This window comes from Benincasa hispida, chromosome 3 (assembly GCF_009727055.1).
Source record: "Benincasa hispida cultivar B227 chromosome 3, ASM972705v1, whole genome shotgun sequence".
Classification (NCBI taxonomy): Eukaryota; Viridiplantae; Streptophyta; class Magnoliopsida; order Cucurbitales; family Cucurbitaceae; genus Benincasa; species Benincasa hispida.
Window position 1 is genome coordinate 34,664,386 of NC_052351.1, and position 24,347 is coordinate 34,688,732.

The 24,347-nt window shown below is 31.9% G+C and overlaps 2 protein-coding genes across 4 annotated transcripts; one reads left to right on the forward strand and one right to left on the reverse strand.

Moving 5' to 3' along the window:
* Positions 1-7,473: 7,473 nt before the first annotated feature.
* LOC120072552 (dirigent protein 17-like) lies at positions 7,474-9,914 on the reverse strand. The gene is made up of 2 exons (XM_039024941.1): positions 9,766-9,914; positions 7,474-8,349 (listed from the first exon to the last, which is right to left on the reverse strand). Exon 2 carries the CDS (start codon positions 8,306-8,308, stop codon positions 7,793-7,795), a length of 516 nt encoding a protein of 171 aa, XP_038880869.1. The 5' UTR covers positions 8,309-8,349; positions 9,766-9,914; the 3' UTR covers positions 7,474-7,792.
* A 3,431-nt stretch (positions 9,915-13,345) lies between these two features.
* On the forward strand, positions 13,346-17,984 carry LOC120072916. 3 transcript variants are annotated; one of them, XM_039025448.1, is made up of 6 exons: positions 13,346-13,950; positions 14,058-14,127; positions 14,215-14,335; positions 14,462-14,850; positions 14,956-15,170; positions 17,787-17,984. In XM_039025448.1, the coding sequence occupies exons 2-6, from the start codon at positions 14,096-14,098 to the stop codon at positions 17,951-17,953; spliced, it is 924 nt and encodes a 307-aa protein (XP_038881376.1). In that variant the 5' UTR covers positions 13,346-13,950; positions 14,058-14,095; the 3' UTR covers positions 17,954-17,984. The 3 variants fall into 3 exon arrangements, with proteins under 3 accessions (XP_038881376.1, XP_038881377.1, XP_038881375.1); XM_039025449.1 differs by lacking the exon at positions 13,346-13,950 and having other exon boundaries at positions 13,957-14,127; XM_039025447.1 differs by lacking the exons at positions 13,346-13,950; positions 14,058-14,127 and having other exon boundaries at positions 14,134-14,335.
* The last annotated feature ends 6,363 nt before the right edge of the window (positions 17,985-24,347 follow it).

Below are 24,347 nucleotides of genomic sequence, written 5' to 3' on the forward strand. Positions count from 1 at the left end.
AAGGAGAAGTGGCAGGCTGAGCAGGCAGACTGAGGAGAGGAATGTTGACCTTACCAGCGGGGGTCCTGAAGCTAGACGGGACCCAGATCCAAAGGCTAAAAGCTTTAAGAGCCACGACATTCGATGGAGCTACAGATCCAGTAGATGCTGAGGTCTGGTTGGACTTGACTGAGAAATGTTTAAAGGTTATGAGGTGCCCTGAGGACCGTAAGGTTAAGTTAGCGGCATTCTTGCTGCAGAAAGGGGCTGAGAAGTGGTGGAAAGTGATAGAAGCTAGAAGGAGTAATTAGGAAACTATGATTTGGTCTGAGTTTAGACAGATATTTGAGGGTAAATACTACCCTAGTGCTTTTAAAGAAGCGAAGAGGGAGGAATTCCTTAGGCTAACTCAGGGAGTGATGACGGTTGCTGAGTATGAGCAAAGATTTACTGAGTTATCTCAGTATGCCCTTCCGATCATCGCAAACGAGAAAAAAAGGTGTAGAAGATTTTAGAATGGCCTAAGAAGAAAGATACATACACCCATTACCTCTACATCCAATTGGGTGAATTTCACTCAGTTAGTTGAGATCGCTATCCAAGTCGAGCAGAGTGTAGCGAGGGAAGATATACTTCAACCAGGTGAAGGACAGTTTAAGATGCCTGGAGAAACGACAAGTAAGAGATTTAGACCCCCGTTCTCTAGATAGTTGGGTATGAGGAGTTTTGGAGGTACAAGCCAATAAGATTCGAGTCGAAAGAAGTCAAGACCTGCAGCTGGACCGAGTGGTAGATCAGTATCGGGTCATGCTAGCGAGTTAGTAGCTAGTACAAGAAGGAGACCACTTTGTGTAAACTGTGGTAGGCCTCATACATAAGTATGTTATGTCAATAGGAATGCTTCCAGTGCGGATAAGCGGGGCATTTCAAGAGAGATTATCCTCAACTAGGTCATGGAGCACAGAGTGAGCAAAGAGGGGTTACCCAGGTTGTAGACCAACCCAGAGGGACCGAAACTAGAGGTGAAGGATCCGGTGTAGCTAAGCAAAAAGGGGTAGCTGGACGACCTCAACAGCAACAACAGCAGGGTAGAGTATACGCTATGACACACCAGGAAGCGAAAGAGGCTCCAGATGTCGTAACTGGTATGATAACTTTATATAATCAATCTGCTTATGAAATATTTGATCCTGGTTCTACGCACTCATTCGTATCTAGCATGTATGCATTATATATAGATAGAGTGCCTGAGCGTATGAATGAGGATTTTTTTATCTCTACGCCTATTGAAGATACTCTAGTGGTACATGAGTATTACAGGAATTGTGAAGTAATTCTGGAAATCAGTGTTTATAGGTTGACTTGATTCCATTAGAATTACTAGAGTTTGACGTTATCTTAGGTATGGACTTCCTAAGTAAACACTATTCCACTATGGATTGTTTTAGGAGAGAAATGGTGTTTAGGAAACCAGGTGAAAAAGAGATAACTTTGATAGGAAGTAAAAGCATACTTCCAGGAAGTTTAATATCAGCAATGAAGGCTAGGAAACTGTTGAGTAAGGGATGTGAAGCCTATTTAGCCTATGTAGCAGTTTCACAAAATAAGAAACTAAGACTTGAGGATGTACCTGTGGTACAAGAATTCTTATAGGTGTTCCCTGAAGAGTTACCAGGCTTACCACCTGACAAGGAAATAGAGTTTACTATTGAGTTAGTTTTGGGTACAGCATCTATATCCAGGCACCATATAGGATGGCACCAACGAAATTAAAGGAATTAAAAGTTCAGTTACAGGAACTTGTGGATAAGGGGTACATTAAACCATGTGTGTCGCCTTGGGTGCTCCAGTCTTGTTTGTTAAGAAGAAATACAGTATTTTTAGATTATGCATAGACTATAGACAGTTGAAAAGGTGACCATTAAGAATAAGTACCCATTACCTCGTATAGATGATCTCTTTGATCAGTTAAGGGAGCCACAGTGTTCTCTAAGATAGATTTGAGATCAGGTTATCACCAGTTGAAGGTAAAAGACACAAATGTTCTAAAGACTGCATTCAGAACTAGGTATGGACATTATGAGTTCCTAGTAATTCCGTTTGGATTGAAAAATGCTCCTACGGTATTTATGGACTTGATGAATAGGATATTTCATCTTTATCTGGATCAGTTTGTGATAGTTTTCATAGACAATATACTAGTGTATTCTAATAATGCAGAAAAGCACAAAGGACATCTGAGGATGGTGTTGCAGATGCTAAGGGAAAAGAAGTTATATGCCAAATTTAGTAAGTGTGATTTTTGGTTAAACCAAGTCGTATTCCTTGGGCATATAGTTTCAGCTGACAGAGTTAGCGTTGATTCCCAAAAGATAGAAGCAATAATCAATTGGGAACGACCCTGAATGTAACCGAACTACGCAGTTTTCTGGGTTTAGCAGGTTATTATAGGAGATTCGTGGAGGACTTTTCTAAGATAACTCTACCATTGACAAACCTGACTAGAAAAGATGCGAAGTTTGAGTGGTCGCTAGAATGCGAGCACAGTTTTCAGGTATTGAAAATGAGGTTAGTGTTAGCACCAGTATTAACTCTACCTATACCAGGTAAGGAGTTTAAAGTCTATTGTGATGCATCCCGACAAGGGTTAGGATGTGTGCTGATGCATGAGGGAAAGGTAGTAGCTTATGCATCTCGATAGTTAAAGAAGCATGAATGTAACTACCCTACGCACGATTTGGAGTTAGCAATAGTTGTGTTAGCTCTAAAGTTGTGGAGACATTACCTATTTAGTGAGCGTTGTCATATATTCACGGATCATAAGAGTCTGAAGTATATCTTTGATCAGAAGGAACTGAACTTGAGACAGAGAAGATAGCTCGAGTTAATCAAAGTTTATGACTGTACAATTGACTATCACCCAGGTAAAGCAAATGTGGTAGCTGACGCTCTAAGTCGAAAAACCAGATCAGCTAGAGCTAGTATCAATTCAGTTAATGGTACACTGATTCATGAGTTGTATAATGTTAGGGCAACATTATCAATCAGTCAAACAGGAGGTTTACTAGCTTCATTTCAAGTGCGTCCTATTCTCGTAGAATATATTCTACGTGAACTATTAAAGAATTCTGATCTTCAAAAGTTAGCTGAAGAAGTAAGTAAAGGATTGAGGACAGACTATCAATTAAGAGCCGACAAAGTGCTACTAAAAAAAGGAAGGGTATGCGTACCTAATAACTTAGCACTTAAACAAGCTATTCTAGAATAGGCACATAGTTCGGCCTATGCTATGCATCCGGGCAGTACGAAGATGTACATAACATTAAAGAGATCGTACTGGTGGCCTGATATGAAAAGATAAATAGCGGAGTATGTTGACAGGTGTTTAATATGTCAACAAGTTAAACCAGACAGACAGAGGCCAGCAGGATTGCTTAATCCACTCCTAGTACCAGAGTGGAAGTGGGAGCATATTACGATGGATTTCCTGTTTGTATTACCTAAGACACCAGCGAGCTATGATGGTATATGTGTAATTGTGGATAGATTGACAAAAACAGCTAAGTTTTTACCTGTTAAAGTTACTTTTACCCTAGACCAATTAGCTAACCTGTATGTTAATCGAGTCGTGGGTCAGTTTGGAGCTCCAGTTTCAATTGTATCAGATCGAGACGCCAGATTTACATCGAAGTTTTGGCCTAGTTTGCAGAAAGCTATGGGAACCAAGTTATATTTTAGTACCACTTTTCATCCACAGACGGATGGTCAGGTGGAGCAGACAATTCAGACATTAGAGGACATACTGAGAGCATGTATATTGCAATTTAAGGGCAGTTGGGATATGCATCTATCGTTAATCGAATTTGCGTATAACAACAGTTACCATTCGAGTATCGGGATGGCACTGTATGAGGCACTATATGGAAGGCCATGTAGAACTCCGATATGTTGGGATGAAATTGGTGAGAGGAAATTACTAGGTCTAGAACTCGTGCAACAAACATCAGACAGCGTTAACATTATAAGAGATAATCTTAAGACAAGATAGGCAAAAGAGTTATGCCGATAAGCGTAGAAGAGAATTGGAGTTCGAAGTTGGTGATAAAGTATTTCTTAAGTTATCTCCGTGGAAAGGAATACTCAAGTTTGGTAGGAAAGGGAAATTAAGCCCGAGATATATTGGACCCTACGAGATAATAGAAAGAGTTGGCCCGATGGCATATCGATTGGATTTACCTCCAGAGTTATCTCGTATTCATAATGTATTTCATGTGGCAATACTTAGAAAGTATGTGCCAGATCCTACCCATGTGTTGCCTGAGCAACCAGTACAGTTGAGAGAAAATTTGTCTTATGAGGAAGAGCCAGTGGAGATTCTTGATAGAAAGGAACAGGTCTTAAGGAATAAGACAATCCCATTGGTAAAGGTACTATGGCGAAACCATAGCACGGAAGAAGCAACGTGGGAAGCCAAAGAGCAAATCAGAAATAAGTATCCGCAATTATTTAATTGATGGACTTATAGCGAAATTTCTAGGACGAAATTTTCATAAAGGGTAGGTAAATGTGAACCCCAAATCCTAATTTCTCTACTTGAGTATGTTCCCTACTGAGACCAGTGAGGTGAGTAGGTTAATGTGGAAACTAGTGTGAAATGGTAGAGAAAATGGTGGAAATTAGAAGAAAAGATGAAATTTGAAAACTTGACTTTTGGGAAAAGCTTGGAAAATTTTGCTAAGTATAAAAATTGTGTGTTGATGCGTTGGAAGGTTGTGTTGATGCGTTGGAAGGGTTGTTGGTGATGGCATGCGGCTGAAGGAAGAAAGATGGAGGTGATGCGTTGGAAGGCACAAAGGGTAGGCAAGGCATGCGTTTGGAAGGAAGCCCATACGTCGAGCGGTAGATGCACAGCGCCTTACCCAATGCGTCCAGCGGTCAGCCAAGCACCCCTGCTATGTGTCGAGCGGCTATGTCTATGTAGTGGGCGCCCTATCGAACGGCCATGCCCATGCGTCGAAGCACCCTGCTGAGCATTAATGCACCGAGCACACCCATGCGTCCTCTGAACTTGATGGGTCGACTCGAACGGAAGAGAAAACGCCAGGCTCTGATCGAAAGAACAGCGTTACTTGGCTGGAATTTGGGTAAAAGATCGCGGGTCGGCTGGAAAGGCAGGGTCGTCTTCATCCCGTGCGGTTTTGGCGGCAGTCAGCTGCGTCCTCTGAAGCGCATCGACGGACAAATCTGGAGTGCGGCACGACGCGAAAGCTATCGACTGGATATGGCGGAGCTTTAATCTAGAGTTCGGCAGAAAATCGCGGTATCGGACGGACTGGATGGTCGGATCTATTGTCAGCTGGTCGAAATCTTAAAAGTAAGGAAGAAGATCTTGGAAATAAATGTCAATGGAATTTTAGGATAATAGTGGCTATTTCTATACCATTGATTTGAGATTCTCCTGTTGGGTTTTCCTCAATTGTGGCCAAGGTTTCGTCTGTATGCTCTGATACCAATGATGAAAAATACATAGTAGAGAATGAAAAATAACACACAACTAGATTTACGTGGAAAACCCTAATCAGGAGAAAAAAACCATGGTTAGAAGGAATGTTATTATATGACTGATAACACCAGAATACACATGACTGCCAGTTTTTAAATAGAAAAAAGGGAAACCCTAGGGTACAAGTATAAAGATAAAAATGCCCCTAGAATAAAAAAAAAAAAAAAAAAAAAACTAATTTCAACACTAATCAATAGAATTCTAATAAACTTAAATCTCAATGACAGATTGATATGGTACTATGACAAATATGGCTTTTACACGATAAAGTCAGGGTATAACTGGTTTCAAAAGTCATAACAAAATGGAAAGTGTATGGAAGAAGGTGTGGGAGCTTCGAATTCCTTTTAAAATCAAGCATGTTATATGGAGGGCCCTAAAAAATATTATCCCCACTAGAACAAATTTATTAAAAAAAAAAGGATTAAATATGATACCTATTTGCTCGATTTATACATCCTCTACGGAAACTACTGATCACATTCTCTTCACTTGTTCAAGAGCTAAGGAGATTTGGCTTCGATCATTGAATTTTTCTCATATTTTTTATGTCTTCAATAACAACTTTATTGATAGTGGTATGCCCTGGTTTATGCTTGCTCATTGGAAAAGTCGAAATTAATAGCCATTTTGTGCTGGTCTCTTTGAAATAACCAAAATTCTTTCATCAATAACAAAAGGATTGTCCCACCTTATATAAAAGTAAATGGTCCTCAACTATCCTAAGGAAATCATGGGTGGTTTTTAACACAAATTAACCCCGAACATGTAGGAGGCATTGGTCACCTCCTCCTCCTAGTGTTATTGCGCTCAACAGAGATGCAGTTTGGATTTCTCCCATTGCCTCAACGAGTCTCCCGTCTATTCTTCGTAATTCGAATGGTGATATTATAGCGCTGTCTTCTATCCATCTTAATGTTCATTATGGATCCCCATTTGCTAGGACCTTAGCCGTCCTTGAAGGCTTGAAATTGGTTGTTTCATTGCAAATTTCCCACATACAGGTTCACTCTAATTGTCTTCAAATTATTGCTCTAATGAAGGATATTGTCTCTGCTCTAAATGAAATTGATTGCTGGATTGAAGCAATAAAATCGTCCGCCACGTCCTTCAACAACATTTGTTTTTTTTTTTTTTTCATGTCAACAGAAAATGCAATAGGGTTGCATATTCTTTAGCTAAAGCTGCTAGGGATTTATTGTTTATTGGTGTTTGGGTAGAAAATTTCCCTAACCCATGTCCTTCTTGCTGATAAGGATGTTTCCTCTCAATATTAGGTGTTAATAAAAATTCTATTTTGATTTTAAAAAAATAAAATAAAAAAGGTAATATTGAAGATATGGCAATATTACAACTTTTATAAGAATGCAAATAACTTTTTGGGAATATCAATTTATATGCCTAAATTTTGGGGATTGTATCGATTTAAACCTTAAACTTTAGAATTTGCATCAATTTAAACCCTAAACTTTGAGATTTGTATTAATTCAAACCCCAAACCCTAAACTTTCATAAATATATCAATTCAAACCCTAGACATTCATAAGTTTATCTAAATAAAACATAATCGAGGACTTAAGTTGATATTATTACGAAAGTTCAAGGTTTGAATTGTTACGCTTATAAAAATTCAAGATTTAAATTGAAACAATTATTATTTTGAGTTTGAATTGATACAATCCCCAAAGTTTATAACTTAAATTGATATAATTATTAGTTTAGAATTTAAATTAATACAATATCCAAAATTTAGGGATACCCTAATTTTTAAATAAAGGGCAAACTTCAGGAATACTTTTGTAAATTTAGACTGTAATCAATTACAGAACAATGAATTAAAATTTGAATCTCTCCCTACCTTTGCGATGTACTATTTTATATGTATATACAAAGCCACCCTAATGAACAGTAAAAAAGAAAACTTTTGCATCTCTCAAAATTGTAGTAGTGAATTGGTAATAAATTGGTGGATGAATTTATGAGAACATTTGTGCAAGAAAGCACTTGATTTTTTGTCCATCTCCTAAATCTGATTATTAAATCTCGAGAAACAATTCGAACAAAATTTCTCATTAGAACTACCTGCTGAGATGTGGATAAAGCAAAGCATGAACAAAAATGAGTGCCAAAACACACAGTTTCCACCCTTTTCCCATGGAATATAGCACTAAATTTCTTCATAAACCCCACTCCCAATCAAAGGCAGCAGCTACTTTTGCTGAGCCATAAGCTTAAAAGAAACAAAAGAACTCAGGCTGTAGGTTCTGTTGGTAATACAACTTTATTTTCCCTCTTCTTCCTCCTGCCATCTATTTCTTTGGAATCGCTCCGTCTATTTCCGGTCTTGTTTTTCCTGTTTCTCCGGGTCTTCCTGCTTCTCTTCAGAGTCTTCAATGCTAAGGCTTTTAATGGAACTGTAATGTCCATGGGCAAAAGCACTTCTTCGAGCGCATGCCAATCGAGATCTTCGAAATCTCCATCTTCATACTCCACTCTATACCATCCCGTAACTTTGTCGAACTTGATTATGACGCCATAGTAATACCGATCACCAAACATTTTGTTTACAACTCTCCCTTCTAACCACTCATTAAAACCTGTACTTCCAAGTAATTTCTCATCATTCAGAGAATTACAAAGGGCAATGGCATTGTCACAAGCAGGTATATCAGGCACCCCATTAATTACTATAGCGGGCTCTCCTGGTAGTTCATAAACATTGGAAAATGATGGTTCAGAATCCTGTTCTTTTCTGGGTATCTCCATTTAAACAGCCTTAACCTTGAGCTTGCAGCAAACACACAGTCCTATGATAAAGTCAAAACAGTTTCAGGGTACTAAAAAGGGTATACAAACCAAAATTGGTACACCACCAGCTAAGCGCGAAATTGAATTAAACCACCAACATAAATGGGGCAGGAAAAAAAAAAAAAAAAAACATGACTCCAGTGAAATGTTTTATTAGTTTATTTATTTAAGACCATCTGCTGATTAAAGAGTCTCTTATCTCTACCCCCAACAAAAAAAAAAAAAAAAAACGAGAAATATATTAAGATCACCAAGATAATGTTGCATATCGCACGCTTACTATTTTCTTTTTATATATAGTTCTAACACAAAGTGCCTATCAATTAGTTCCAAGAAAGTGTGTGTTCACGTCAACAAATCTCGGTTTTTAATGCTTTGTTAGTTTTGTTTAGTTAAGAACATCTGCTGATAGTACTATATTCAATAATAAATAGGTGAATCTCAATTTAGTTGTCATGAATTCATGCATCTAATCCAAAAATAGCATTCCAAATCCATAGATCCAGCCTGAGCTTCTACCCAACTTTTCTGTAAGAGAACTTAAAGAAATTGTGTACTCCACAAGAAACAATAAACAGAAACCAGAGGTAATCAAAATTCACTTGATCACCTTCATGGCCAAGCTTTCATTTTCAACTTCTGAGTTACACATGGAATACATGTGTAACTTATATACACACAAATACAACACATGTCAGGATTACATAAAAAAATTCTGTTTCTTTATTATATACAATATGTTATAGCTGTTCGACGATGGAAATAACACTGAACTAAGCAAATTAGATTCTCTGCCCAAATGTAAAACAAACCTAACATATATTATTAATCAAATAAGATGGACAAAGAATTGTGCAATAAATTCAATAGAAGGATACATAGCCAGTCAATCTAGTAGGTTCAAAAATGGACCAATATCAGCCGGCTACCTCAGCCCAAAAAAAGTACCCCGTGGGACATTCATCAAGTTTCAAAAGCAGAATCAGATTTCGATTTTCAAAAGTTTGTGACATTTGAAACTAGAAACAAACAAACAAACAAAAGGCTTAGCAATCGACACCTGAGCCTTAAATTTCCCATTCATTTCCGTCTTCCAAACAATTTTCAACTCCAATGAAACAATCCAAGATCCAAACCATCATTAAATGCTTCTAAGAACCTGTTGCAAGAAATACGACGCAAAGAACACCCTTCCTAACAGTGGAAACTCAAACTAAAACTCCATTTATGTTGCTGATTGAACGAGAGATTTCTTTTTCCCAAACCAGGATTTTCTAGGTCAAAACCCTCGATTAATTATACAAAAAAGTACCCATCATTTCGGATTTCAGATGAAATTATTCCTCTGTCAAAATTGAGACAAGTATGAATTAGGTTATTAGTTCAATTCGTAAGATGAATTCGCTAGAACACACCTGTGAAAATTATTGGTTCATTGACGGTCATCAGTTGCTCGAACTCTTCTTCTCGTCATTGTTTTCTGCAAAGAAAGAACGATAAATAAATTCCACCAATTTTTGTATTTTATAAGGACATTACGAAAATAATGTATTATCCCTATTTCATAGCGGCTTATCAACATATTTAAAAATAATGGGAAAAAGAATTAAAATTTTGCTAAATATCGTTTTCAATCCCAAACTTTTTCACCGATTTTTTTGTTTTTGTTTTTAAAGATGAAGTATATGGACCCTACATCCATGGTTAACCAAAATAGTATTTCATGAATTATACTACTTAAATTAGTATTTTCATTAGTACCATTTATTCAATTTTTATTAATTCGCATCGACTCATTTTTAATTAAATTAGTGTTTTCCCATTTATTCAATTTTTACTAATTCGTATCCACTCATTTTAATTAATTAATAAGTAGTATAAAAATATTTGTAAAACATAAGTTTCATCCATGCACAAATTAAGTATAAAAAAAATTTCATAGAAATAAGTTTAACCATTACACAATCTTGCCAAAATTTATAAACTTCAATTAAAAAAAATCCCTTTGATGGCTTTTTTTAAAATATATATATCAATTTTATATCGAATTTTTATTTCACAATTGAACATATAAAATAACTTTTTTAAACGATATTTGCGGTGAGGATTGACTAAATGGTTAAAATTACAATATTTTTTAAAAAATTAAAGTTAAGCTTGCAATAATTATCTAAATTTGATGTTTAATTAGATGAAATTAGAGTTGAACATAAAATTGATACGAATTTGATAAATTTTAGGGGTCAAAATTGATTTAGTATGTTTTTGTGTTATTTTCGCTAGGTTTCATTTCAAGCCAATTTTGAATGACGTTTCAACCTCACAAGTACGAGTTGCAAAGTTATTGGCAATTTGAATGATAAAGAATTTTTTCCATTTTGATTGTATAGCAATTTTAAAAGGCAAATCTACACCATTGCAATTAGTATTAGGACCACTTGGGCAAGGGTTTTTAATCGTTTGGAGGGATATATATCTTTTCTATTCTCAACTTGCATAGATCTATTTTTTGGTAAAGGAACTTGCATTGAATTTTCAATTGGGATGTGAAGCAAAGTTTCTTAAACTAAATTTATCGTTCAAGGCAACATATTCCTAAATCCTTTAGAGAAACCTCCCTGTTTTTCTTAAATAATTAAATATTAGAAATAAGATTTATATATATATATATATATAAGAAAAATTACATTTTTAGTCTCTGTGTTTTGAAGAATATGTGTTTGGTCCCTAAATTTTCAAGACGTACCTTTTTAGTCCCCGAGTTTTTTAGAATGGGTTCATTTGGCTCCAAAGTTTTCAAATTTTATCTTTTTAGCCCCCAAATTTTTAAAATTAGGTTTGAAAAATCCCTACATTAGTTTTTTTTATTATTTTAAAGTAAAATTATATTTTTTTTAAGAATACTCCTTCTCATTAAAATTATTTTTAATCATATTTTTATAATTCAAAATTTAAAAAATAGTTCACAGGAACCTTTTAGACTTATTCTTGAAAACTTAGGACTAAAAAGGTATATTTTGAAAATTCAATGACTAAATGCACGTATTCTAAAAAGTCATGAACTAAAAAGGTACGTTTTGAAAATTCATGGACTAAACACATTTATTCTTCAAAATTCGAGGACTAAAAAGGTAATTTATCCAAAAGTATATTTAAAGACCAAAATGAAACATTTCGATAGAAAGAATAAATATATATATGAAAAAAAAAATTTAAAAAAAAAAAGAAACCTAAAACAGAATTAAACACTATTTTAATTTGTTAGTTAATAGAATCATGTATATGAGCCCATTTCTTAAAGGAAAGGACTTTGAAATTGGAGTCGTCGAGTGCAATGCAAGGCATTTTGTGAAAGTAAAAATGATAATGACCATATAATCAATAATGTTCAATTCTTGCATTTTTCTTTTTGAAGTTCACATAATTGAAGATGATAATTGCTACAATGCCCTACCAAAGGCATGCCTTCAAAGTTCCAAAGCATGCCACTCCCACTTTTTTTTTCTTTAATATAGTTATTTTTAGTGTCCATTTTTAAAAAATATAGTTTAAATTGAATATATATATATATATATACACACGTTACAAGCCCTTTTATTCATTACTATCATAGATAATCTATTATAGCAAGTATAAACCACATCTAAAAAAAGGTCATGTTCCTTAAATTTAAGGGCATAGAATCCTAAGCCCTTTTATTCACAAAGTTTATTTTTAATCAGTAAATTTTGAAAGTTTATTAATTTTTTTCTATTTAAGCATAGCAAGACATTAATTATCATCTAATACTTAAAACTATGATCAGCCTATTAGTTTTTTTATTAAAAAATGATAAATTTATATGTAGCTTTTCAGAAATTGATTATTTTGTAAAGATAATAAAAAATTGTTTTTTTTTTTTTTTTGGGGTTTGGGGCTGTCTCTTATACACATCTAGATGTGTATAAGGTGTAGGGAGGTGATAGCGAAGGAAGGAAGAATAAGAGGAAACAAGTTTTGAAAGACAGAACAGTTTTTCTAGAAAAAGAAAAAAAGGTAAAATAAAGAAATTTAAAAAAACAACGTCCAAAGTGCAAACATCCCCTAAATTTGAAATTTGAATTTTGTATGACATTTCATAGACGTGGGAATAAATGTGAGGTGAGGGAAGGATACAAATTTAAAGACCTCACGTGACATAAACCGCCAGACAAAGTTTTTTTTTTTTTTTTTTCATTTTTATATGAGAGAATCACTAATTCTCATTTCGAGGTTAATAATATAAGTTTTATTCCGATTTAACTTAAACTATGCTCATATTGGGACCATTAAGAGAGCTTATTTTTAAGATATGATTCACTTGGTGATTTATTTTTCTTTTTTCTTTTAAAAAAAAACAGATATATAGTTTGAAAATTGTCCCAATTGATATTAGATATTTTACCCATTTTTCAAAATTGTTGAGTGTTCAAATTTCAAACCATGTGTTCATCTATTTTGTGCAACATAGGCAATTTTTTTTTTAGCTTTTCAAATGTTTGTCTGTAGGAAGAAAAAAGATCATTTTAAAAAAAATAGAATATTTAACGACGCTCAAAATAACTTTTGAAAAAAAAATTGAAATCAGTTGATTCGAAAGAAACACTTAAAATAAAAAAATAAAATAAAATAAATGGAGTATTTTAATGATTAATTTTTCTATATAATTTGTATAATACAAAAAAAATTACCAAAATACTCTAACTAATCTTCTACCACTCAACGACCTCCAACAACAATCTCCTCCTACAAAACTTATGGGCAACAATCTCTGTAGGACAACCATCTCCTGCGACCATCACCACCAGCTAACTCCTACAACAACCTCCGGTTTCGACAACCAACTGCGATGATCAACTCCAACGACCAACTTTGCAACTACCACGAGAGACCAACTATGGCAAACAACTCCGACGACTCCCTTGGCAACAACCACTTCTGATGGTCAGCTCCAACGATCAACTACATCAACTATCTCTAACAATCAACTCTAATGACTCACCCTAATGACAATTAGATCGATATGAAGGGATCTAACTAGTTCAAACTTCTTTTTTGGTGTTTATTTAATCAAACTAAATATTGATAAGACTAATTATGAAAAAGGGAAATATCACCTCCAAACTTGACAAACTTCATCATATCAAACATGGGTTTGATTAAATAATCATAGTTAATGTTTATGTGAAGTTTTAGCTTCACGAGATTCCCAAAAAGTTTGTGCAAACAGTAAAAAAAAAAGGTTTTCTTTGTTTTAGAAATTCTATTTTACTTCAACCACCAAAGCTTTGCTTTTGAAAAAGCAAGCAAATTTCAATGTCATGTTTAGTAAATTTATGGATCTGGACACAGTTTTTTTTTTTTTTTTTTAAGGGTCTGGACAGGAATTGCATGAGCTTTAAAGTGCACAATAATAAATAAAGGGGTTAAATTCTAGGAATTAGAAAGGATGAACAACTGTCACAAAGGCAGTGGGTTTGGTTTATTATAAGAAAGAGGCAAAGGCTTTGGGTTTTCTGACACTGATTACAGCATCTTTGTTTCTCAACCAACGCCGAATCTCCACTCCAAGAACGAGACAAGTAATTCAAATTTCCTAAATCCCTTCTCTCCCCACTATTTCTATTTCATTTCTAACTGCAATTTCACTCATTAAGCTCACAGACTGTTCTAATGGTAAATATGGCAGATTGCTGAAGTTTTCTGCACTGAAAGGCAAAGAAAACGATGGCTAATTGCAAAGAAGACAGACAATGGAGGTGGGTTCTCTTTCTCCCTCTCTTTTTGTGGGTTCAGAAGCTTTAGATGGATACAAGTATTGACAGTGAAATGAATTTTACTTGCAGTGGAAATAAAATGGAAGTTGGAAAGGGTTTGAAAACTTTAGAGTGCTTAAGAGGAAGATTGCTTGCAGAAAGACAAGCTTCAAGATCAGCCAAAGAAGAGGCAGAGGTTATGGGAGAAAAGGTAATGTCTCAATCTCATGGACATGGACATTTTAGTTTCTTCATCACAGTTCACATTCTACACTTCTCTTTGCTTCTACCTTTTCCCAATGTGTAATTTTCACAAAGTTTTTCTGTTGTTGTGAAGTTGTTAAAGTTGGAGAATCAGATTAGAAAGGAAACAGAGCTAAGGAACAAAGCTGAGAAGAGGCTTAAACTCTTGATAAAAAAGCTTGAATCCCTCAACATTGCCTCAACATCAGTAACCTCAGAAATTTCAACTTTATCAGAAATTTCCACAAATTCCTCAAAGGAAACAGAAAGCCAAGAATCAAGATCAGAGAATCTCGTTTCAACAATCCCGGAAACTCAATGCGAGAAAGTTCTCGATATCACCACATCTAAACAGCGCGATGAGAAAAAACCTAATCGGAATGCTCCAGATCGACTCAATTCAAGCCATAACTCCGAGTCTCACAACAATTCCTACGCCGATCCCCACCGATCCTCTCAAATCCCTCAAAGAAAAGATGAAAGGTACTAAAATTCCCTCCCAAACTCGCATAACTTTACACATTACACATGAATTAACCTAATCTCGGGCCTAACTGCGATTACCATTGTTTCGTTAATTGTTTCAAGTTTTTCAGTAGAAGAAGTAAAGGAGAGAGAGCATTACATAGATAATGTGGTAGCATCAGTCCCCGGAGCAGCGCCGGCGGCGAATTCAGAGACCAGAGCGATGAAGATGAAGGAAATCCATGAGAGGGCAACAGAAGTTCATGATGCTCTGAAGCACATTAGAGGAAATGTCCAGAGCTCATTTGAGATAAGAAATCACATGAAAGCCATAATGAGTGTGTAAATTATTCTATTTTAATTTTTTTCAAAAAAAATAATAAAGAGATTAATATTGCTGTAAGCAGACTCAATGATAAAATATCGATTTTAATACATATTTCTAAAAAATTATAAATTTAAAAAATATTTTGAAGACAGTAAATAAACATTTTATGAATTTTAAACAAGCTAAGATATTTATTATATATGCTACTTTTATATTAGTGACATTTTGTTGTTTATTTTTAAATTTCATAGATTTTTCTGAAATAAAATAGAAATATTGATTCACGTCGATATCGAACCTATAAAAATGTGAAAATATCGATACATCAAAAGAAATTTAATAATACTATTATATATAATAGTTTGAATGTTTATGAAAAGTGATTCAATCTGGCTTTTGGAATTCTTTTTTGGTTTTCTTCCTTTTATTAAAAGGAAGCCTCAAGAATGGGACAAAAAGGTCTTTAAGGTAAGGTTAAAGATTCAAATTGCTTTTGTATATGATTTTTCATTTAGGTTAAGAATCACTCGTAGTCCCTAAACTTTTATAGACGAATAATTTAGTTTCTAAACTTAAGTTCGTAACGATTTAGTTCATGTATTTTCGATTTTATAATAATTTAGTCCTTAAAATTTACTATGTAATAATTTTGTCTTTATACTTTAAAATTTGTAATTATTTAGTCCTTATAGTATTAGAATTTATTGAAATTTCTCGCATAAATAAATTAATAGACTAATTAGAAACAATATTTTTATAAAATACAAAGTTTACACCATAAAATAATAACAATTGGCATCTTATTTTGATACTTTTGTTTACCGTAGTGACTAAGGGTTTGGTTGGTAGTATGTATTTGGTTGGCAATCTAAATTTTGTTTTAGGAAATTGTTTCCCGATTTTGTATCTCAATAGTTTAAATTCTGAAAACAATCTTTTTAGATTTTGTGTATCCTAATTTTGAATTCAAGATTTTACAATGCAGAATTATATTAAAAATGATAAAAACAATAACAAATGTATTATTTCGTGTTATAAACTCAATTATTTTTGTTAAATTAAAATATGTAATATATTAACTATTGTAAATTATATGATATTATAAAATAATAATTATACAAAAAATTTGACATAAAAGAAGTTTATAAATTAATTAGTAATGGTTTATATTCAACCTAATATATAATGAGTAACTAAATATATTTTCAAACACATTTTGAAAAATTATTTAAGTTGGAATTTAATTTCTGAATTTACTACCAAATGCATATATGAAAATATGAAATACAACTCTGTTTTCTTTGAATCCTTGTTTCAAAATTTTGTTTTCAGATTAACATGCCTTAAATTGGTACAAACTTAAAAGTATAAGAGCCAAATTATTACATATTAAAGTTCAAGAACTAATTTGTTACAAAATTGAGATTACAAAGACTAAACCATTACAAACCAAAATATTAAAAACTAAATTGTTACTTTCATTGAAAGTTTAAAGACAAAAATGTTTTTTATTTATTTATTATTATTGTATTTTTTTTTTTTTTTTTTGAAAATGTTGATTTTGTATTTTATTTATTCATTATTATTAGTTGCTTTACACTTTACTAAACTTGATGGTACCAAATTTCATCATAAAGGTTTCAAAAATAAACTCTATCATAAATTTTCATTTCCATCCATTTAGTTCTTAGGTTTAAAAATGTTATAATTTTACTTTCATGATTTGAGTTTTCTTTCAAGTAGATCTTTTAAGTTTCAAAATTATAAACCTTAAATCTCAAAGTATGAATTAAAAATTTTAAGACCAAAAGTATTTTTTAACATTTTTATTTTGTTAAAAGGTTGCTTTTCTATTTATATTTATTCATTATTATAAGTTAGGTTTACGGGTGTGAAATTTCATCACAAAGATTTAAAAAATAAACCCTTATCATAAATTTTCATTTTTATCAATTTAGTACTTATATTTTAAAATATTATAATTTTATTTTCGTTATTTGAGTTTTCTTTTGAAAATTATTAAAAAAAACTCAAATCTCAAAATAAGACGGTAACAAAATAAGAACTATAAGCAAAAGGTATGAACAAAGAAGTAAGTTTAGTTGAGTTTTTCTAAAGAATATGGGAGTGGAATCAGAAATGAGATGTACAAAACAACTAGAAATCCTCCCATGAAGGTACGGAAAAAATGGCTCGTGAATTCATTAACCCCATGTGTCATTATATCGGCAGTATATGTAAATCCGTGACAATCACGGAGCTTTTGTTTGCTTTCTTTTTCCTTGAGGAAGGGCAACCACAGGAATATATATATATATATATATATATAATCTGCAGTATTTCAAGATACATCTATTTTTATTCTTTTTATTTCTCACCGCTTTCTAACAAAAAGAATTAAAATATTTATAAAAAAATAAAATTAATTTGCCACATGTCAAATAATTATTGAACAATTTAGTATGATGTACAAAGATAGGTATAACCCAAAATATACCTAAATATTTTTCATATATATACAACAAAAAGAACAAGAACAAACCTAAAGAAAGAATTACATTCAATTTATAAGCCAGCTTTTCAAGAAATTTTCACAGAAAACTTAATTCCTACGAATTTTATGCAGAAATAAGGGGTGGAAAGGGGATGGTCATCCCGTCTTCGTCCTGTGGATATCTCTTGGTGCCTAGGATGCAAAGTGTCAAGGTCATGCTTGTCCAGGGCCTGTTGACCATGGCCGCATGCCCGATCCAACCCCCTTCTAGCATACTTTCATATCATGTGTTGTATTAGCTTAGTTAGCTTGCTTTCTTTACATTTTCATTGTAACTGACACTCGTCCTTTTGCATATGCAAGGGTGCCATTTGGCTTTTTATTCAGAATGCACTATATGGAGATAAGACTAATCATCACTTCCCCATACCCGGAGTAGTACTCTATAAAGCTGTTGTTGTTGCTTATTGCTTTCTAGCCTACTACAATCTTTCTTTCTTTATTCACACTCACAAAAACTTCTTACGAAAACCTTTTCTCCAAACCCGTTTTCTAAAACCATTTTTTCCTAAAACGGGGGTGGAGGTTGCGAGAGGCACTTGGTGTGCCACCGGCAGTCCGTATTCAAGTTGGTTGACTTGTTCGTGAGCGGGAACAAGTGCCGCACAATCGCTAAGAGAAACTTCCAAAAGAGCGATTGTGACACAAAGCATCAAAGGTACTAGTTGTATGTGTATATATGTTAATGAATTTCTTTAAAATTTTGTATATGATAACATATTTCAACACTTTAAGGGGGGAAAAAATCAACACTTGATTTTTCAAAATCATATTTAGAATTTATAAGCAATTTACACGAACAAATGATTGAATATATGAACATCTCTGCTTTTTATAATAATATTTTGATTGTTCATGCATTGAAATAAATTCCGATATAATTGACTATATTTAGTCAATGTACTAGTTTTATTTACTATAGTCTAATCAAAATCTTGAAATTTGTTCTTACCACCTGATAGAAGGTATTTTTGTAGAACTTAAATGGGTTGGTTGCACAAATAACAATCAGGCCCAAAAAAAATAAAGGATGTAGAACAAGAATAAATATATTAAAGATAAGGAAGAAAATTAATGCGAGATATCAGTAATAGCTATATGAGTAAATGATTAAAAAGTCCACACGCAGCCCACTATTTTACGCTTCTTCTTCTAGTTTTCCTAAATTGAAAGTTATCACTAATAGTATCTATCAGTGATAGCAGCTATCAGTGAGCCATATAGTTGATGTTGTTGTTATCATTGATAGATGCTATCAATTATAGCTTTCAATATGAGAAATATTAATACAACATTGAAATAGTAACACATCTTTCAATTTGCTATCAATTTTCAATGGTTATCATTAACACACGTTGATCGATTGGAATCAAACTTGAAATATTAATATTTGAAAGAAAACTATCATCTTTCAAAGATTAACATTTAAAGCTATGAGTGATAAAAGTCTATCAATGAGAGGACTATAAGTGACTATCCAATATTTACCTAAGTCATACACCAATACCACTAAACCATTCATTTAATTGACATACACCTAAGTCATATCACTAATATACGGATATCAAAATAAAAAGAAAGGGAATAAGCAGAAACCGTAGAAAAAAAATGATGTGTACCAAGACAAGATAAGGGAGGTCAAAATTGGAAATTAAAAAAAAAATCAAAAGTTGATTGGTCAACACTCCTGTATTTGCAAATATTTTAAAGATGTGATATATTTTTAGATTTTCCCCTATTTCCAATATCACTGATATCACTTATATCATAGTTATCGGTGATGGCTTCTATCATTGATAACATGCTATCAAAGATAACTTGTGTCATTCCTGTTTACCATCAAATAACATGCTATCATTGTGATAACTTTTAGGCATTCCACTTACACTTTAGTTCGAAGTTCAACTTTATTAATTAAATTCATTAAGTTGGCTATCGATGATAAACTTCTATAAGTGACTGTGAAAAAAAAAAATCATCAAAGATTAAGCTATCAATGATAGAAAATACCAAGTGGCTATCACTAATAGACTTACATTAGTGACTATCAATTTTAAGAGATTAACACTCAAGTCTATCCGTGGTTATTATTGAGAAACTTTTATCATGATTATCAATTGTAACCTTTTATCACTAATAGACTTCTACCGCTGATGTCTACCTAAGTTCGATATAAGTAAAAAATAAAAAAATAAAAAGAAAGAAAAAGAAAGGGAAGATGCAAAAAAAGAAAAGAAAAATAGAAAAAAATGATTAAAATTTAAAAAAAAAAAGATTAAAATATAAAAAAAGGACGAAATGAAAACTGGAGAAATGAAAAAAAAAATAAAAAGAAAATGAAAGGCGAGGAAGAAGAAGGAAAGAAAAGAAAATAAGAAAAAATGAAGAAAAGAAAATAAGAAAAAATGAAGAAGAAAAAATCGGATAAAAGAAAGATAATAAGAAAAAAAGAATGGAAAGAATTGGAGAATTGAAAGAAAATTTAACAAAAATGGGGAAGAAACAAAATCAAAATAAAATAAAAAAAAATAAAGAAGATAGGAAAGAAGCAAAAGAAAGAAAAGAAATACAAATAAAAATTAAAAAAACAAAAAAAACCAGAGAAAGGGAAGAAAAAAAGAAGATGTGTATTAAGACAAGATAAGGGAGGTCAAAATTGGAAGTTAAAAAAATCAAAAGTTGACTGGTCAACACTCCCGTATTTGCAAATGTTTTAAAGAGGTGATATATTTTTAAATTTTTTCCTTATTTTACTATCTATTACAAATATCCAAATTAAAAAGGAAATAATAGGAAAATGGGGCAACTAAACAAATGTTTGAGTTTAAAAGATAACTTTGAAAAATGCTAAACCCAAATTCTATAAAATAATGTTATTTTAATATTTATTGACAAAAATAGGATTGGTTTGAAACTATTGATAAAAATAGGGTTGTAAAATCGTGGGCGGGTCCACGATTATTGAGTCAGCACATAAATCGTGTACCCCGTGCTAAGCTAAATTTTTTGTATTCACATTTTCTCCCAACTTTTGTCTTCTTATATTTTTATAGCGTTTTGCATCTTTGAAGAACCTTTTCATTGTGAAATTCAAATTTTCAAAGGTCTATAGTAAAATAAAAATTGAATCAAATTTCTAGCAACAAATTAAAGTTATTTTTTTTTTTCACATTTTCCCCCAACTTCTGTCTTCTTCTTTTATTTTTTTTTAGTGTTTTTTTGTATTTTCGGAGAATTTTTTTTACTGTGAAATTTAAATTTTTAAAAGTCTACAGTAAAATAAAAATTGAATCAAATTTCTAGTTACGAATTAATTCTAATTTTTTTTCTACATTTTCCCCAACTTCTATCTTCTTCTTTTATTTTTCCAGTGTTTTTTATTTCATTTTCGGAAAATCTTTTAATTCAAACTCTGAAAGGCAGTAAAATAAAAATTGAATCAAATTTTAGTCACGAATTAAGACTAAATCTATTTTTTTTTTCACATTTTCCCCAACTTTCTTCGTCTTCTTTTATTTTTTAGTGTTTTTTTGCATTGTTAGAGAATTTTTTACTGTGAAATTCAAATTATTAAAGGTCTACGGCAAAATAAAAATTGAATCAAATTTCAGTCACGAATTAAAGTTAAATCTATTTTTTTTCACATTTTTCCCAACTTTTGTCTTCTTTTATTTTTTTTAGTATTTTTGGAAAATTTTTATTGTAAAATTCAAATTTAAATTTCTAGGCTAAATCTATTTTTTTCACATAGATTTGTTCCCTTTGTATCCACTTAAATCAAAAAGCAATAAAAAAAAATAATAAAAATATGGAACTCGTGGACCCCGTCCACAAGTTTGTTAGATGACATAAAAATCGTGTACCGGGTACACGATTTTGCTACCCTATTTTTGTCAATATTTTTTCCATCCACCTTACTTTTGTAATTTCTTTCTTATATACCTTATTTTTGTTATTACTTTAAAAAAAAATACACTATATAATATGCGGATAGATATATCCTTGTTGACCATCAAGAGAAATACACAATATTTGAATATAGAATCTAATCCAAAAATTCAAATATTTAGTAAATAAAGAAAAGTATAGAATCTAAAATAATGAAAATAAATCAATTGAAAATGAGTTAATTTAATCCACGTAAAGTTAGTAAATTATAATACATATATATGAAAACAAAAAATGCACAAAATATTTGTGCAAAAATATAAGCCAAAACCTAATATACTTCTCTATGATAGTAAGAATGATTAGTGTAGCTCGGATGAAGACCAAAATCTCTATGTCCACAATTTTCTTAGTGGCTGTCAAGGCCAAGTGTTAGTTGGACATACTTAAACGCAAAAACATAATTAAGCTTTTGCTTAGTTTTGACATGCAAGACACTCTGGTTGTTGCTTTATATTAGCAACACAATTTAATCTTTAGTATTTTTCCCAAAGAAGATCGACTAAATGCAAAGAAGAATTATTTGTCATACTTTTAGCATCTATTTATGAGCTTTGAATAATTTTTAGGGGTATTAGATATAAGGGTATATAACCTCCCATGGAAGCAGAAGATTACACGTACATTATATCGTATCTTTAGCGATCTACCTAGTTATAGGAACTCATACGAATAACCTTGTACACTTATTTCCAATTTTATACCACACAGAAGATTATGTTTACAATATTTTTACTCATGAGACTAACATTGCACAAGGAGTTTATATATATAATAGGTTTAAATACTATCCAATAACTAATAGCTAAGGGTTTTACGTTCTTATAACAATATACTAGGTAGTTCAAGATTTTTTTTTATTTTCATTCAACTTATAAGTATTTTCCCACATGTAAGTTGCATTTTATGTTAATTAGAGTTGTTATATACACACTGAAATGTCGACATTTATGACATTAGTAGGTTTGTTCACATCTTTATTTATTTACATGACTCTAAGATTGTGGATATTGTGATGGTTAGAAATTTTATATTTTTTAATTTTATTATTATATTCGTTTACATGATTATTATTTTGTATTCAATTATGGTTTATTTAGTATTAGGATTGAGTTAGTTGGTTAGATGTTATTTTAAAAACTAAAATCTAGAGGGAGGGTAGTTTTGTCTAATGAAACTGAGAAATTAAAATACAATATTCTAAAACCAAGCCAAAATTTGAGAACTAAAAAAAATAGTCTTCAAAATTTTGTTTTGTTTTTTAATTTGATTAAGAAATCAACCATTGTACCTAATAAAAATGTGGATGAAATATGCTTAACTTTCAAAAACAAAAATAAAAAATTAAATGATTATCAAACAAATGGGACGTTAAAACTTTTCAAAAACCAAGAGAAAAGTTTGAAACTAAATTTAGAACCCTAAAATAACAAACCAACTTGTTCAAGTGAAACAAAATGGAAAGAGAGGAGATTAGATGAAACAATCTAACGATTTCAAATGTTGTGAAAGAGCAATTTTTTCCTAGGCAAGAACAAATGAAATTAAAATTAAAATCCTAGTGAAACAAAATGGAAAGAGAGGAGATGAGATGAAATTTAGAGAGACAGGATGAAACTAAGAACAGAAGCACAAGCGAGAGCAAGACTGAGCTTGAAAGCACAAGCAAGAGCGAGAGTTCCTGTCATTTTTCCGTCAGCTTAACAATCTTCTCAATATCAGTCTCATCCTCAACTTTCTTCCGAAACCAACACCGCAAACCTAGAAACATTTTTGGAGATCTCATACGAAATTCACAGCGAAAATGGTCAGAAATAACGTTTTTAACCTTTTACGTTATAAAAGATCTATCTTGAGATTTCCTAATTTTGTGTGTAATTTTTTAAATATTTAGCATAATATATGTTTTCACGATCGTATAAATTTCAAAAATTTCGAATGAGTTTTTCAATTATCAAAATAGATTTTCTAAATTGACTACAATTGTGAAATCAATTTTAGGAAGATCTAATTTTGTGAAAATTTGGATAAGATTTTGGAATATATATTGAATCTTGGTGTTAATTCTCCCACGAAAAAAGCTCAAATATATCAAATTTCGGTGTTAATTATGTTCAGATTTCACCGAGAAAATCCAAATATATAGACCCAAAATTCAATCGAAATCTACATAATTACACAAATTTCTAAATTGATTTACTGATTATCTAAATAATTTATGAGTTATCTTTTCAAATTTTTCCAAATTGTATAATCTTTAGTCGTGTGATTTTTTAATTTTGAAAAATTTTGGAAAAAATTATAACATTTGAAAAAATTAACAAATCTTGATAGGAACTACCTCAGTCACGTATGAGAACCCCTTATTCTAGGTGAACCCCACAACGATAATAAGAATAACACCAATTAACTATTTAGTAAGCAAAGAAAGCTAAACATCGATGATCAAGAAGAAAAGAGAACGTGTTCCTAACTTAAAAATTTCAAACTCTCCACAATCTAATGGATCAAACTAGATTGAAAGTTCTAAGATGTGCCATTTTAAACACAAGAATACAAATAAAAAGCATAAAGCTTGGAGACAAAAACTCTAATAAAATTTCATTCAAATTCAAAATCTTGTTTGTATTTATACTAATTGAAAAGACAACTTGAAAGGACATAACCTTTCACCTAATTGACTAG

Excerpts from the sequence above, each read along its gene's own strand:
- LOC120072552 (XM_039024941.1), bottom strand. The coding sequence starts at position 8,308 with ATGGAGATACCCAGAAAAGAACAGGATTCTGAACCATCATTTTCCAAT.
- LOC120072916 (XM_039025447.1), top strand. The coding sequence starts at position 14,174 with ATGGATACAAGTATTGACAGTGAAATGAATTTTACTTGCAGTGGAAAT. Across the intron at positions 14,336-14,461 it reads CAGAGGTTATGGGAGAAAAG|TTGTTAAAGTTGGAGAATCA; the intron begins GTAATGTCTCAA and ends GTTGTTGTGAAG. Across the intron at positions 15,171-17,786 it reads TCACATGAAAGCCATAATGA|AAATAAGGGGTGGAAAGGGG; the intron begins GTGTGTAAATTA and ends AATTTTATGCAG.